Source organism: Sorex fumeus, unplaced genomic scaffold (assembly GCF_029834395.1).
Source record: "Sorex fumeus unplaced genomic scaffold, SorFum_2.1 ptg000093l, whole genome shotgun sequence".
NCBI lineage: Eukaryota > Metazoa > Chordata > Mammalia > Eulipotyphla > Soricidae > Sorex > Sorex fumeus.
In genome coordinates, this window is record NW_026606150.1 from 513,741 (window position 1) to 529,550 (window position 15,810).

At 55.1% G+C, this 15,810-nt stretch overlaps 1 protein-coding gene across 1 annotated transcript; it reads left to right on the plus strand.

Annotated features, from left to right (window-relative positions):
* Positions 1-5,297: 5,297 nt before the first annotated feature.
* Positions 5,298-10,090, plus strand: TMEM138 (transmembrane protein 138). The gene is made up of 4 exons (XM_056132073.1): positions 5,298-5,437; positions 7,482-7,653; positions 9,706-9,781; positions 9,968-10,090. The coding sequence occupies exons 1-4, from the start codon at positions 5,310-5,312 to the stop codon at positions 10,078-10,080; spliced, it is 489 nt and encodes a 162-aa protein (XP_055988048.1). The 5' UTR covers positions 5,298-5,309; the 3' UTR covers positions 10,081-10,090.
* Positions 10,091-15,810: the final 5,720 nt, after the last annotated feature.

The window sequence follows — 15,810 nt, forward strand, 5'->3', positions numbered from 1 at the left end:
GTGTGTGCACGACCCGTTCCTCCTGATGGTTTGTGCATGTAGTGTGTGTATGTGTGTGTGTGCACGCCCTGTTCCTCCTGATGGTGTGTGTATGTGTGTGCATATCCCATTCCTCGTGATGGTCAGTGTGTGTGTGTGTGTGTGTGCGCGTGTGTGCACGATCCGTTCCTCGTGATGCTTTGTGTGTGTGTGTGTGTGTGTGTGTATACGCCCGCGCGCGCGTGCGTGGGAGGGTGGGCGGTGGCGCGGGCTCAGCGACCGTTCCTCCTGATGGTGTGTGTGTGTGTGTGTGTGTGTGTGTGTGTGTGTGTGGTTGGGCGCCAGCGACACGTTCCTGTATGTGTGTGTGGGGGAGGGGGGATTGGGCGCCAGCGACACGTTCCTCGTGTGTGTGTGTGTGTGTGTGTGTGTGTGTGTGTGTGTGTGTCCCCGTTGTCCGTGTGCTGGGAGCGGGGTCGCGGGCGGCAGGCGTGGCTGCCCGTGCGGGCTCCGCGCCCCGCCGCCCAGTGTCCGTGCGGGCGGGCGCCCTTTCCTGGGCATGACCCGCACCCGAACGGGCGCGCGGGACGCGGCGGGAACCGGCTAGCGCGACTGTGCTTCCCTGGCACGCGCCGGGGAGAGGCTGGGGGCGGGGAGGGGGCCTGGCCGCCCTGCAGGAACGGAGCCCGGCGCTTCTCGAGATTCTTTTCCTGCCGCTCTCTCAAAACCCCAGAACACGCCGGCCCCCACCTGCAGGGCCTTCTTCAGGACCCCCCACCAAAGTAAACACTGAGCCTTGGAATTTTTTTTTTTTTTTTTTGCCTTTTGGGTCACACCCGGCGATGCACAAGAGTTACTCCTGGCTCTGCACTCAGGAATTACCCCTGGCGTGCTCCGGGGACCCTTTGGGATGCTGGGAATCGAACCTGGGTTAGCCGCGCTCTACCAGCTCCATCCCCGAGAGCCTGGGAATTTAGAAAAATGAAGCCCCAGGGCTGCTTGTGAGATAGAACAGTGGGTAGGGCGCTTGCCTTGCACAGCCCGACCCAGGTTGTTCCCTGAGCCCAGCTTGGAGTGATTCCTGAGCCCAGAGCTAGGAATAAGCCCTGAGCACTGCTGGGTGTGGCCCCCCCAAAAAACAAAAACAAATGCCTCAGCTCTCCCTACCTGTCCCTGCTGTGTTATTATCATAGCGTGAATCATAGTCCTGCAGGCAAGGAAACCTGTTGACTTTTCCGCCTACAACAGTCCCCTGTCTTCCAGGACCCACAAATTTCCCCGCCCCTCCTCCCCATACTTACAGTTATATAAAGGCTGTTGTTTGGGGGTAGGGGAGTGTGTTTTGTGGGGGTTTTTTTGGGGGGGGTTATCACATCCAACAATGCTCCTGGCTCTGCACTCAGGAATTACTCGCTGGAAGGACCATATGGGATGCCAGGGATCCAACCCAGGTCAGCCGCGTGCAAAGCAAATGCCTTCCCCACTGCACTCTCTTCTTGGTACGTTTCAGGACTGTACCCATCAGTGCTCGTGGGCTATTCCTGGTTCAGTGCTTCCAGGGTGCAGTGCCCTGGGAATCCTGTGTGAGGGACTGAACCCTGACCTCTGGCACACAAAGCTGTTCATCCTGTTGAACTATTTCTCCAATCCTATGAGGCAGTTTTATGGAATTGCCTTTTGCTTTTAAGGTTGCCCGGACGGGGAAGGGGGGGGGCCCTTAACGCCAATGCTGGGGTCTCTCAGCCTTTTGCATTTGGGGCGATAGTTTCAGGGCAGACTCCGAGCCCAGGGCGGCTGGATTGAATCCCAGCTCTTTCATTTAGAGCTGTATTATCTTGGAAATGATTGTTAGTAGTTTGGTTGTTTTTTTTTTTTTTGGCTTGGTTTTGGAACTCATCCAGCTGTGTCAGGGCTTACTCCTGGCTCTGGGCTCAGGGATCCTTCCTGGCAAAGCTCAGGGGATCATATGGGGTGCTGGGGAATTGAATCTAGGTCAGCCATGAGCAAGGCAAGCACCCTACCTGTCTCTGGACTAATCATTTTACCTGTGGGCCTCCGTTGCCCCAGCTCTAAAGTGGAGAGAGTAATAATATGTGTCTGCCTCACGGAGTTGTTAAAAGATTTAGTTTTTGTTTTTTTTGGGGGGGTCACACCCAGCGATGCTCAGGGGTTACTCCTGGCTTTGCACTCAGGAATCACTCCTGGCAGTGCTCGAGGGACCATATAGGATGCTGGGAATCGAACCCGGGTCGGCCGCGTGCAAGGCAAACGCCCTACCTGCTGTGCTATTGCTCCAGCCCCAGATTTAGTTTTTTGTTGTGATTTGGGGACCACACTGAGTGGGACTCAGGGGTCGCTGCTGGCTGTGTGCTCCTGGCCGTGCCGGGGGACCCTATGCAGTGCTGGAAGGGGGGGAGATTCCAACTGAGTAGTAGTACTGGTGAGAGGATGTTTGCCTTGGTTAGACCGCCAGTACTCTATGGGCTGGAGCGATAGCACAGCGGGTAAGGCGTTTGCCTCGCAAGCGGCCAACATGGCAGCCAACTCGAGTTTGATTCCTCTGCCCCTCTCAGAGAGCCCGGCAAGCTACTGAGAGTATCTCGCCCGCGCGGCAAAGCCTGGCAAGCTCCCGGTGGCGTATTCGATATGCTAAACACAGTAACAATTGTCACAATTGAGACGTTACTGGGCCCACTCGAGCAAATCGATGAACAACAGGACAGTGACAGTGACAGAATGCCAGTACCCCACATGGTCCCCTGAGCCCCTGGGTACAGAGCCAGGACTAAACCCTGAGCACTGCCAGGTATGCCCCACCCCCCGAAATAAAAATAAGGTGAGTGTTGCCAGTGGGGTTTGTGAGGCATCATCCTGAGAGGATGCAGTTGCTCCCTTCAGCCAGGCCTGTCCCAGCCTTGCCTGAAGAGCGGGCGGGGATGGAGGCCGAAGCAGGAGTCCCTGGCTACACTGTCTGTTACTGCAGAAAGGAACCTCAGAAGACAGAGACGCCAATCCGTTGTATTTAAGAAATAGGAGGGGCCGGAGCAATAGCACAGCGGGTAGGACATTTGCTTTGCATGCGGCCGACCTGGGTTCAATCCCCAGCATCCCAGATGGTCCCCCGAGCACTGCCAAGAGTAATTCCTAGTGCAGAGCCAGAAGTCACCCCTGAGCATCACTGGGTGTGACCCAAAAAGCAAAAAAAGAGAGAAGAGAGAGGAGAGGGGCTAAAGCGATAGTACAGAGGATAGGGCACTTGCCTTGCATAAGCCAAGCTGTGTTCGATTCTCAGCACCCCATATAGTTCCGCTAAGTCTGCCAAGGAGCAATTCTTGAGCGCAGAGCCAGGAGTAAGGCCTGAGTACAACTGGGGTGTGCCTCACCCCCAAGAAAAATAAGAAATCGGAGAAAAAGAGAGGAGCAGGAAATGAGACATCCAGAGCAGGGGGGTGTGGGCAGCCCCAGAGTGGACTCGCAAGGCTGGTTGTGGTGGCAGGAGGAAGAAGTTCTGGGGGGGAGGGTCTCCTTCTGTCCCTGAGGGCCTTTGCTCCTGACGTGATCCCCTCTTCTGGTGTGGGCTGGTGGGTTCAGTCCGGAGCTGGAGGTGATGTCCAAACTCCTTTCCAGATCACATCTTAGTTTTTTTTTTTTTTGCTCTTTTTGGGTCACCCCCAGCAATGCACAGGGGTTACTCCTGGCTCTGCACTCAGGAATTACCCTGGCGGTGCTCAGGGGACCCTATGGGATGCTGGGAATCGAACCCGGGTCGGCCGCGTGCAAGGCAAACGCCCTACCCGCTGAGCTATCCCCCCAGCCCCAGTTTGTTTGTTTTTGGGGGGGTGGTTTTCTTTTTGGAGCCACACCTGGCAATGCTCAGGGGTCACTCCTGGCAGGCTCGAGAGACCATATGGGATGTGGGGAATCAAACCCAGGACCCCCGATGCAAGGCAAGTGCCCTCCCCACTGTACTGTTCCTCTGGCCCCACTGGATACTGTGTTAAAGTGAACTTCCCCCCCCCCCCCTTCCTTCCTGGGCCATACCCAGCAGTGCTCAGGGACTACTACTACACTGTGCTCAGAGGGTCGTCCCGGCAGTATGTGGGGGGGCTCTGTGGGTGCCAGGGCCAAACCCGGGCCACCAGCTTTCATGTACTCAGTCCTCATAACTGTCTCTCTCGGCCCTGGACAAATGAATCTGGGTCTTTCTGTTTGGGTTTTTTTTTTTGTTTTCTGTTTGACCCCTGCGTCTGGCCCCGCGCACCGGGGTCCCTCCTGGTGGCGTTCGGGGAATTGAACCTGGGTCATCCGTGTGCAAGGCAAGCACCCTACCCACTGTACTAGCTCTCCGGTCCCAGGACAAATGAATTTTATTTCTTTTTCTCGATCATCTTTGAAGATGTACTAGAATTCGTCAGCAAGCTATCTGGTGCTGGGCTTCTGTTTTTTTGTTTTATTTATTTATTTATTTTTTTTGCTTTTTGGGTCACACCTGGCGATGCACAGGGGTTCCTCCTGGCTCTGCACTCAGGAGTTACTCCTGGCGGTGCTCAGGGGACCATATGGGATGCTGGGAGTCGAACCCGGGTCGGCCGCATGCAAGGCAAACGCCCTACCTGCAGTGCTGTCTCTCCAGCCCCCCCAAATTTTGTATTTTTTTATTGAATCACAGTGAGATACACAGTTACAAGGTTGTTCATGAGTGGCTTTCCTTATATAATGTTGCAACACCTGTCCCTTCACCAGTGTACATTTCCCACCACCAATGCCCCAGTTTCTCTCCCGTACCCCACCCTGTGGAAGGTACTTATAGCACTATTATTCTCTTCTCTCTCTCTCTCTCTCTCTCTCTCTCTCTCTCTCTCTCTCTCTCTCTCTCATTTTGGGCATTATGGTTTGCAATACAGATACCGAAAGGTTATCACGTATGTCCCTTTACCTCGGACAAATGAGGTGTTTTTTTGTTTTGTTTTGTTTTTGTTTTTGTTTTTTGCTTTTTGGGTCTCACCCAGCATTGCACAGGGGTTACTGCCAGGAGTAACTCCTGGCTCTGCACTCAGGAGTTACTCCTGGCGGTGCTTGAGGGACCATATGGGGTGCTGGGAATCGAACCCAGGTCGGCCGCATGCAAGGCAAATGCCCTGCCCGCTGTGCTATCGCTCCAGCCCCACAGATGATTTTCTAACCTCGGCCCTTCCTGTGTCTCAACAGGCTGGAGCCTTAAAGCAGGGAGACCGCTGTGATTCTGCGGGAGTGACACGTGGCCCCTCTCCCTCTGTGCCGGGGAAGGAACCGGGGCATGTGCCCCCGCGGGGCCGCGGGGCCGGAGGAAGATGCTGCAGACCAGCAGCTACAGCCTGGTGCTGTCCCTGCAGTTCCTGCTACTGTCCTATGACCTGTTCGTCAACTCCTTCTCGGAGCTGCTCCGCACGGCCCCTGTCATCCAGCTGGTGCTCTTCATGTGAGTCCCACGCGCAGGGTGACTCGGCACTTCAGGGCTGTGCACGGGGAAACTGGAGGGAGGAGGCTGCTTTGGGGTGCCCCGTGGCCCCCCGACAGGCTTGTCTGTCTGTCCGTCGGTCGGTCTGCACTGCTGCCCGGGGTAAGGGGAGCATTCCACATAGGAAACGCAGCCAGCCTCCTCGTGGTGAGCTGCGGGCAGTCCGAGCCGGATTGTCTTCCATCGCCATCAAGGAGAATAAAGTGGGGGCCGGAGCCATAGGACAGTGGGTAGGGCATTTGCTTTGCACTTGGCTAACCCGGGTTCGATCCCCAGCATCCCCAATGGTCCCCAAGCACAGCCAGGAGTAATTCCTAAGTGCAGAGCCAGGAGTAACCCCTGAGTATCGCCGGGTGTGACCCAAAAAGCAAAAAAAAAAAAAAGAGAGAGAGAATAACGTGGCCAGTGAGAAGGACAGTCAATGGCTGGAGCGATAAAAACAGCGGCGAGGGCATTTGCCTTGCACAAAACCGACCCGGGTTCAATTTCCTGGCATGGTCCCCAAGGACCATCAGGAGTAATTCCTGAGTGCAGTGCCAGGAGAAAGCCCTGAGCATTGCCAGGTGTGACCCCCAAACAAACAAAACAAACAAACAAACAAATACACATGAACCCCAACACGGGGCAGCTGTTGGCGAGTCTCCTCCTGGGATTGATCGGCTTCTGGAGGCTTCTGGAGGCGGCCACACACAAAGCAAAGTTGACAGCGTCCATGTGCCTGCAGCAAGAGGCCACCGACATGCCAACCGGACCCGTGACGAGGCCTTGCTCCCAGGGGGCGTCTGTCCTACCGGGGAGAGACCACGAGGACTTGTCCCCTGTGAGGGGGACAGCCAGCTACTCGAGGTGGTGGGGTTGAGAGGGGACATAGGAAAGGTCTGGGAGCCACTCAGGTACCGGCCGTGATTAGATCAGGGCAGGGCTTGGCTGCCACGCTTGATAAAAACGTCCTCGAGGCCCAACGGGTCGGTATCATCTGGAAGGCGGCAGAAAATGGACTTCTCACAAGCACCGGGTAGTTGCGTCGAGCTGAGTGAGGGCAAGGAACGCCCCGAGCAGTGGGGCCCGTGGGTCGTTTCAGCTCTGTGCTGTTTGTTCTTTTTTTTTATTCCTTTCTTTTTTTTTTTGCTTTTCAGGTCACACCTGGCGATGCTCAGGGGTTACTCCTGGCTCATGCACTCAGGAATCACTCCTGGTGGTGCTCGGGGGACCCTACGGGATGCTGGGAATCGAACCCGGGTCGGCCACGTGCAAGGCAAATGCCTTACCCACTGTGCTATTGCTCCAGCCCTGAAGCTCTGTGCTGTTTGGAGCTGAAAGCCCATGTTTGTTTCTTGTTTTTTATTGAATCACCGTGAGATAGAGTTACAAAGCTCTCCTGTTTGAGCTTCAGCCATACAATGATCAAACGCCCATCCCCCCACCAGTGCACATTTTCTACCTCCAGTGTCCCCAGTATTAACCCCCCCTCCGCCCTCCCCATCCCCCCTCCTAGTCCTCACCCTGCCTCTATGGCAGACAATTTCCTCAATACTCTCTCTCTCTCTCTTTTTTTTTTTTTTTTTTGCTTTTTGGGTCACACCTGGTGATGCACCCAGGGGTTACTCCTGGCTCTGCACTCAGGAATTATTTACTCCTGGCGATGCTCAGGGGACCATATGGGATGCTGGGGATCTAATCCGAGTCGGCCGTGTGCAAGGCAAACGCCCTCCCCACTGTGCTATCACTCCCGCCCTTCTCTCTCTACTTTTAGGCATTATTTTCCCATCACCATTCAAGCCTACCTGCCAGGGGCAGACGCTAGATAATGTAATTTCCATCGCTCATTTTGAATATCATGAGAGCTCGCACGGCCGCAAAAGCAAGAAAGCCCGTGTTTGCAAGGAGGTTTCAGGGGCCCGGAGCCCCAGAAGGCCAGAGCCAGACCTGCTCGGTCCCCTGAGGACTAGGCCCGACCCGTGGTCCTCACACAGGCTCCACGTGACTGTGCTTCGTCTGCCCACAGCATCCAGGACGTGGCCATCCTCTTCAACATCATCATCATTTGCCTCATGTTCTTCAACACCTTCGTCTTCCAGGCCGGCCTGGTCAGCCTCCTGTTCCATAAGTTCAAAGGGACCATCATCCTGACCGTGGTCTACCTCGCCCTCAGCATCTCCCTCCATGTCTGGGTCATGGTAAGAGCAGGTCGGGGAGTCTCTGAGTCCCGAGCGGGCTGGGAGCCACGTCTGCGCGTCTGCCTGGGCCCCGGCGCCCTTTTTGTGCACACGGCCCAGAGTCTTTTCGAGGACGGAGGTGAGGTCAGTGGAGTCCAGCCTGGGAGCTGGACGCGGCCAGGGATGGCGCTGAACGGCAGAACGCTTGCCTGGCATGTGTGAGCCCCTGGATTTGATCCCGGGCAAAGCAAAACGGCCGCGGCTAAAGCCTGGAGTTGGGCCAGCGAGCGTTTCTGGTGCAGTGAAGAGACAGCCCGCGCTGTAGTGCGATGCTACTGAACCCTCTCGGCTTGTTCAACCTTTGCCCCCAGACAGGCTTGCCAGGGGCGGGGTCAGGAAGTGAATCTCTGTCGGCTCTTTGGCTCGGCTTAGTGTTGGGACGTGGAGTTTGTGGGCATCAGTGTCACACAGCACCGCTGCCCATGCCCTTCTCCCTGCTGCCCTCTCAGTGGATCCCCTTTTGTGGCCTTTTTTTGGGATTGGAGTGGTTTGGGTTTTTTGCTTGTTTTTTTTGGGGGGGGGTCACACCCGGCGATGCACAGGGGTTCTTTCTGGCTCTGCACTCAGGAATCACTCCTGGCGGTGCTCAGGGGACCCTGTGGGATGCTGGGAATTGAACCCGGGTCATCCACGTGCAAGTCAGACACCCTCCCCGCTGTGCTATGGCTCCAGTCCCCTGGGGTGTTTTTTTTCCTGTTTGTTTTTTTTTTCCTGCTTCACAGATGCTTCTGTCTCTGAGTATCTTGTGTGTTTCTCATAGACCCATTGGTTTTTTTTGGGGGGGTGTTTATTTTGTATGTCTTTTTGTTTTTTTTTTGGTTTTGTTTTGGTTTTTGGGCCACACCCAGAGGTGCTCAGGGCTTACTCCTGGCTCTGCGCTCAAGGGTCACTCGTGGTGGGGTCCCAGGGACCCTTATGGGGTGCCGGGGATTAGACCCAGGTGCGTGTGTGCAAGGATCATTCCTGGTGGTGCCCAGGACCCCGAGTGTACTGCTGGCGATTGAACCGGGATCTTCTGTATGCCAAGTCAGCTCCTTCCCTCCTGCCTGTGTTCCCGTTTGATGGCTCACAGTAAGACTCCAGGGTGGCCCGGTACTTCCTCCCCCGATCCACAGTGCCAGCCAGCCTGGAGCGCCCACTGAAGAGGCCGCCCTGTCAGCAGGAGGGCGCACTCACAGTTGCTTCCTGGAGCCCAAAATGTCCCAGCTTTGTACACAGAGGCCACTAAGCTGATTAAGGCGGCCTTTATCTGACAGGAGCTGAGCCCAGGACTTTTCTCGGCAAGACCCTGACCAGTTGACCTCCTGAGATTATATGTATCCCTTTGGCCAAGACCGTGGAATGCAAGGAAATTAATATCATCATTCCAGCTTCCTCTTCCTCGGGATTTACAATAAAGGCTGTTTCTTCTGCAGCCAAAATTAAAAAGGAGAAAGGCAGTTTAAGGCTCCTCTGGGAAACTGCAAAGTCAGGGTGGGGGTTGAAGAAGGAGGGTGCACCGAACGTGATTTGTTTTTTGGGTTTTTTTTTTGAGGGGGGAAGTTTGATTTTGGGATGGGGGTCACACCCAGTGATGCTCAGGGGTCATTCCTGGCTCTGCACTCAGGAATTACTCCTGGCAGTGCTCGGGACTATGTGAGATGCTGGGAATCAAACCCGGGTCGGCCACATGCAAGGCAAACGCCCTCCCCGCTGTGCTATCGCTCCACCTCTGAACATAATTTTATTTTATTATTATTTTTTTGCTTTTTGAGTCCCACCAGCGATGCTCAGGGGTTCCTCCTGACTCTGTGCTCAGGAATCACCCCTTGTGGTGCTCAGGGGACCCTGTGGGATGCCGGGGATCGAACCCGGGTCGTCTGCATGCAAGGCAAACGCCCTCCCCACTGTACTATCACTCGGGCCCCCTGAACATGATTTTAAACCACACGGATCCCTCCCAGGTGGCCAGCTAGCTGGGTATCTTCAGGCCCAAGCTGGTCATTCACCTCTTCCTCTCCCCATTTCCTTCAGAACTTGCGCTGGAAGAACTCCCAACGCTTCGTCTGGACAGATGGACTACAGACGCTGTTTGTCTTCCAAAGACTAGGTAAGGACAGGCCGCAGCAGGCCCCTCTTGGAGGGTCCGCGGGCTCTGGCAGTAACGGTCTGTCCCAGGCTCCCTTAAACTGCCAAGAGGAGGCTTCATTTCCCTGGGGAAGGGGGCGGCCGGGCCCCTCACCACCTGCCTGCCTCGATGGGCTCCCTCACCTGAGCCCGCCCGCCCTGCCCACAGCGGCCGTGTTGTACTGCTACTTCTACAAGCGCGCGGCCGTACGGCTGGGAGACCCGCGCTTCTACCAGGACTCGCTGTGGCTGCGCAAGGCCTTCCTGCAGGTCCGAAGGTGACCACCACCCCTCGCGCGGACAGATGGATGCCCTTCCTTCCTGACAGTCACAGGCACCGCGGCGCTCTGCTGGAACCAAGGCACACGTGACCCAGGCCCCCCCGGGATGCAGCTGGTCCAGCTTCCAACAGGCCTGGGAAGGGCACAGCAGCCAGGAGACCCCAGTGCAGAGCGCAGGGGCCCCTCCGGCCTCCACTCAGTTCTGCACCAGCAACTCCTCACCACACCCTCCACACACACACACACATCCTGCCCTCCACGCTTTTCCCAGAGACTCCGGGGCTCGCACCCTGGCCCAGGAGCCCAGCAGGGTGTCCCTCGGATCACACAGACTGAGAGAGCAGAGCGGCTCTCTGCTCTCACTCACCAGACTGAGACATCATTTGGATTTTCTATCCAAGGCACTGGGGTTGCTCCTGACTCTTGCACTCAGGAATGACTCCTGGCAGTGCTCGGGGGACCCTATGGGATGCTGGGAATCGAACCCGGGTCGGCCGTGTGCAAGGCAAACGCCCTCCCCGCTGTGCTATCATATCACTCCAGCCCCCACTTTTTTACTTTTTTTTTTCTTTTTTGGGTCACACCCGGCAATGCACAGGGGTTACTCCTGGCTCTGTACTCAGGAATTACCCCTGGCAGTGCTCAGGGGACCATATAGGATGCTGGGAATCGAACCCGGGTTGGCCGTGTGCAAGGCAAACGCCCTCCCCACTGTATTATCACTCCAGCCCCCACTTTTTTACTTTTTACAAAGAGGAAATAAATTGACATTTTCCCCCCCACCAGTGGTGGAGTCTGTGTGCGTCTCATCTCTCCTTGGTGTCCTGCCTCGGCATCCTCTCTCACCGTACCCGGCAGACGGTCTGCACCCTGACAGATACAGCTACTTACGGAGTCCCGCGGGAGTCCAAGGGAACTGTGTAGAAATGTGTGGTTCATCCTCTGCCCCGGTCCTGGAATTCCAGACTTGTGTTTCATTCAGACTTTGTCGCTCCCTCATCTGATGCCTAAATTGCCTCAAAAGTATAAAAATGTTCCTTTGGGGCTCGGAGAGATAGTACAATAAGAATAATGTTTGCTTTGCAGGGGGCTGACCCAGGGCTGACTGGCACCCTATTTGGTGCCCTGAGCATGCCAGGAGTGAGCCCTAAGCACAGAGCCAGGAGTGAGTGATCCCTGAGCTCAGAGTCAGGAGTGAGCCCTAGCAGAAAGCCAAGAGTGAGCCCTGAGCACAGAGTTAGGAGTGAGCCCTGGCACAGAGCCAGGAGTGAGCCCTGAGCACAGAGCCCGGAGTAAGCCCTGAGCACAGAGCCCGGAGTGAGCCCTGAGCACAGAGCCGGGAGTGAGCCCTAGGAGAGAGCCAGGAGTGAGCCCCGAGCACAGAGCTAGGAGTGAGCCCTGAGCACAGAACTGGGAGTGAGCCCTGAGCACAGAGCCGGGAGTGAGCCCTGAGCACAGAGCCCGGAGGGAGCCCTAGCAGAAAGCCAGGAGTGAGCCCCAAGCACAGAGCTAGGAGTGAGCCCTGGCACAGAGCCAGGAGTGAGCCCTGAGCACAGAACCAGGAGTGAGCTCTGAGCACAGAGCCAGGACTGAGCCCAGGAGTGAGCCCTAGCAGAAAGCCAGGAGTGAGCCCTGAGCACAGAGCTAGGAGTGAGCCCTGAGCACAGAACCGGGAGTGAGCCCTGAGCACAGAGCCCAGAGTAAGCTCCGAGCACAGAGCCAGGAGTGAGCCCCGAGCACAAAGCCCGCAGTGAGCCCTGAGCATAGAGTCAGTAGTGACCCCTGAGTATCTCCTGCTGTGGCCTGAAAAAAAAAATAAAACCCTTTGCCTATTTGGGCAAAAGAAATGTTCCCAGGTTGTGTGCCCAGGGTACCTGTCTGCTCTGACGGAGAAGGAGTCAGCCCTAAGCCTGCAGCAGCAGACGTTACGTAGCCTCGGTGTCTCAGGCTGGGGTGGGGTTAGGTTTCCTGCTGGGCCTGCCGCCGTGTGTGGTCAGCTGCGGGACGGCTGGGCAGCTGCCATGGCCTGGGCGAACCCAGCAGACCTCAGCGAGTGACCATACAGATCAGCCCAGATTCATGTGACCTGACTCACCCTCCGTCCACTAGTCTGGGCCTGTCCATGGACAGAGCTCCCTGCTGCAATCCCATTCCCCAACTCTGTGTACTGTCTCCGACCCCCCCTGATCAGAGTGAGTGTCACGGAGCCCCCGGGGCCGGAGGGACAAAAGTCTCTCAGCTCCCAGGCAGAGGCATGAAGACAAGGCCACATTCCATCTCCACTGCTTCAGCAACTTCATCTCTAGATCCACAGCAGTCTCGAGGACAGCTTGCTCCTGCGAAGGCCCATTTAGGCAAGATCTGGGGGCCGGCCCCTCCAGGACGTGAACACGACCCGGGGGGGGGTACCTAATGAGGCAACGCAGCTGTGCTCCAGAAAACTCTCAGGGGCCAGGAGATGGGACAAGGGGTAGCTGGCATGTGGGAACCCCAAGTTCAACCCATAGCATCACCTGGTTCCCTGAGCATCGCTGTGACGATGGAGCATGACCAGAGGTGGCCCCCAAACCAAAAATAGTCACCATGCATATTTATTACCACCTTCATCTGTAAAAAAGAGAGAAAAAAAGATGGGGGCCGGAGAGAGCACTTGCCATGCATACAGCCAACCTGGGTTCAATCCCCAGCATCCCCTATGTTACCTGACTTTGTCCAGCATGATCCCTGAGCACAGAGCCAAGAGGAAGTCCTGAGCACCAGCAGGTGTGGCTCCCCCCCACACACAAAAAGGAAAAAATTGACGTGGTGGGGGACATTGCAGTGCGTGGGGCACCAGGAGGTGCCAGAAATTGAACTTGGACCCCTGCATCAAAGCACGCACTCTGCCTTTCAAAGTCTCCCCAGCTCCCCAAATAACAATTCTGATCGATTCTTTCCAGAAAGCTGGTTCAGGAAGACTGTAATCCCTACTCCTTGCCACAATCCCTGAAGGATAGGCAGTTTTTCCCGTGCCGCAAAATGAGTCACAGCTAAATGAATCTCTGGTCTTCACAGCTGTTTTCTTTAAAGTCGCCATGGCATTTTTGGCTCTGAAGTCTGGGGAGGGGATTGCTATATGTGGGTTCGATCCCCGGCACGACATATGGCCCCCTACGCCCCACCAGAAATGATCCCTGAGCACAGAAACAGGAGTAAGCCGTAAGCAATGCCAGAGGCCCCAGAACCAAACAATAATGTTCATAAAATTCTTGCCTTGCATCCTGCCAACCCTGGTTCAATTCTCAGCACCACCAGGATGCTCATACTCCTGAGCAGAGCCAGGAATAGCCCCTGAGCACTGCTGGGTGAGGTCCCAAAATACAAAACAAACAAACAAAAAAGATGCATGTTATGCAATTTACTTCTTCATTTTTGGTTTGGGGGCCACACATGGTGATGCTCAGGGGTTACTCCTGGCTCTGCACTCAGGGATCACTCCTGGCGGTGCTTGGGGGACCCTACGGGATGCTGGGGGTCGAACCTGAGTAGGCTACGTGCAAGGCAAGCACCCTACCTGCTGTACCGTCTCTCCGGCAACCACTCAGAACATTGTGACGAAGGAAAAGTGCCAAGGGAAATGGGACATAACAGTGCAGCACCTGCCTTCAACGTCACTGGCACCGCGCACACACACACACACACACACACACACATGCATGCACACACTAATGTCCACATGCACGCACCACATGCACGCACATGCTCACACATACACGCATTCTAACCATACCCATACAAACACAACACACGTGCACATATATGTTTATGCAGATGCACGCACCAGGAGGCTGAAAGCTCTTGCAAGCACAAGACCAGAAGTTCAATCTCAGGGGCCTCCACGTGCTCTGAGCTAGCCTCAGTGTCTACTATTTATGGTCAGATGCGTTGTTCCCTACACCTCCTCCGTGCAGCAAGCAACAGTCGGGTGTCCTATGAATCTGCAGCTAAAGAGGATGAAATGGCCACTGAGCACCACATCCAGGGAATCTGACTCTGGCCTGCAGATACGGGAGCTGTAGTGTCTCTCCCGGCATGGGCAAGAGCATCACAATGCAAAGGAGGGCGGGTGACTCAGTGACTCAGTGGCGGAGCACATGATTTGCATGTGTGGGGCCTTGGGACCAATCCCTAGCACCACATGATTCCCTCCCTCCCACACACACACACACACACACACACACATACACACCCCACCACCACCACTGAGTGGGGCCCTCACAACCATAGCAAAACTTAATAATAAGGGGGCTGGAGCAATAGCATAGAGGGTAGGGCGGTTGCCTTGCACGCGGCTGACCCGGGTTCGATTCCCAGCATCCCAAATGGTCCCCTGAGCACTGCCAAGGGTGATTCCTGAGTGCAGAATCAGGAGTAACCCCTGAGCATCGCCGGGTGTGACCCAAAAAGCAAAAATAAAAAAACTTAATAATAAAGGCAGGGGCGGCACTTGCTTTGCACGTGGCTGATCTGAGTTCAATCACCAGCAATCCAAATAAATGATCCTCTGAGCCCTGCCAGGAGTGATCCCTAAGTGCAGAGCCAGGAGTAAGCCCTGAGCATCAAAAGAGCGGGATACAAGAGCAGTAGACACAAGGGCCAGGAATGTTGCCCCATAGTTGGACGCCTAGCTCATGAGCTGGGGGAGAAGGCAGCTGGGACAGAGAAGGGATCTCTAAGACAACGATGGTTGGAGGGATCGTTCTGGATGGGAGATGTGTGCTGAACGTAGATAAAGGACCAAACGTGATCGCCTCTCAGTATCTGTTACTGCAAACCACAATGCCCCAAAGTATAGAGAGTATGGGGAAAATTGCCTGCCACGGAGGCAGAGGGAGGGTTAGAAAGGGAGTGGGGGGTATACTAGGGACATTGGTGGTGGAGAATGTGCACTGGTGGAGGGATGGGTGTTAGATCATTGTAGGATTGAAACTCAAACATGAAAGCCTTGTAACTGCATCTCACGGTGATTCAATTAAAAATATATAACAATTACCATAAGAATCACGATCACATTCATCCTATTGTTCGTCGATTGCCTTGAGCAGGCCTCAGTAATGTCTCCTTCATCCTAGCCCTGAGATTTTTTTTTTTTTAATTTTTGGGTCACACCCGGCGATGCACAAGGGTTTCTCCTGGATTTTGCACTCAGGAATTACTCCTGGTGGTGCTCAGGGGACCATATGGGATGCAGGGAATCGAACCCTGAGATTTTAAAAAGTGCCATATTCAAGGCTCTTTCAGGGTTAGGAGAATGAGACCCATCATTGTTATTGGTATTTGGCATATTGGGTATGCCACGGGGAGTTTGCCAGACTCTGCCTTGTGGGCAGGTTACATTTGGTATAATATAGTAAAATAATAATAATAATAATATATTAATAAAAGGGTGGGATAGTACAGCCAGTTGGACGCTGGCCTTCCCATCAGAACCCTGCACTCATCAGGAATGATCCCTGAGTGCAGGGCCAGGAGGAAGCCCTGAGCATTGCCACTGGGTGTGGCCATAAACAAACAAACAAAACAGGCTAGAGAGAACAGGGTAGGGTGCACCAGGCTGACCATTGTTTGATCCCTGGTACCATCCCCTAAGGTCCCCAGAGCACGGCCAAGAGTGATCACTGAACAGAACAGAAATACGCCCTGAGCAATGCTGGGTGGGGCCCCCCAAAGCAAAAACAAACCGCTCAGCATG

Bases quoted from the DNA above. Each gene is read 5' to 3' on its own strand.
- TMEM138 (XM_056132073.1), top strand. From the start codon at position 5,310: ATGCTGCAGACCAGCAGCTACAGCCTGGTGCTGTCCCTGCAGTTCCTG. The intron at 5,438-7,481 runs GTGAGTCCCACG...GTCTGCCCACAG, and splicing joins ATCCAGCTGGTGCTCTTCAT to CATCCAGGACGTGGCCATCC. The intron at 9,782-9,967 runs GTAAGGACAGGC...CCCTGCCCACAG, and splicing joins GTTTGTCTTCCAAAGACTAG to CGGCCGTGTTGTACTGCTAC.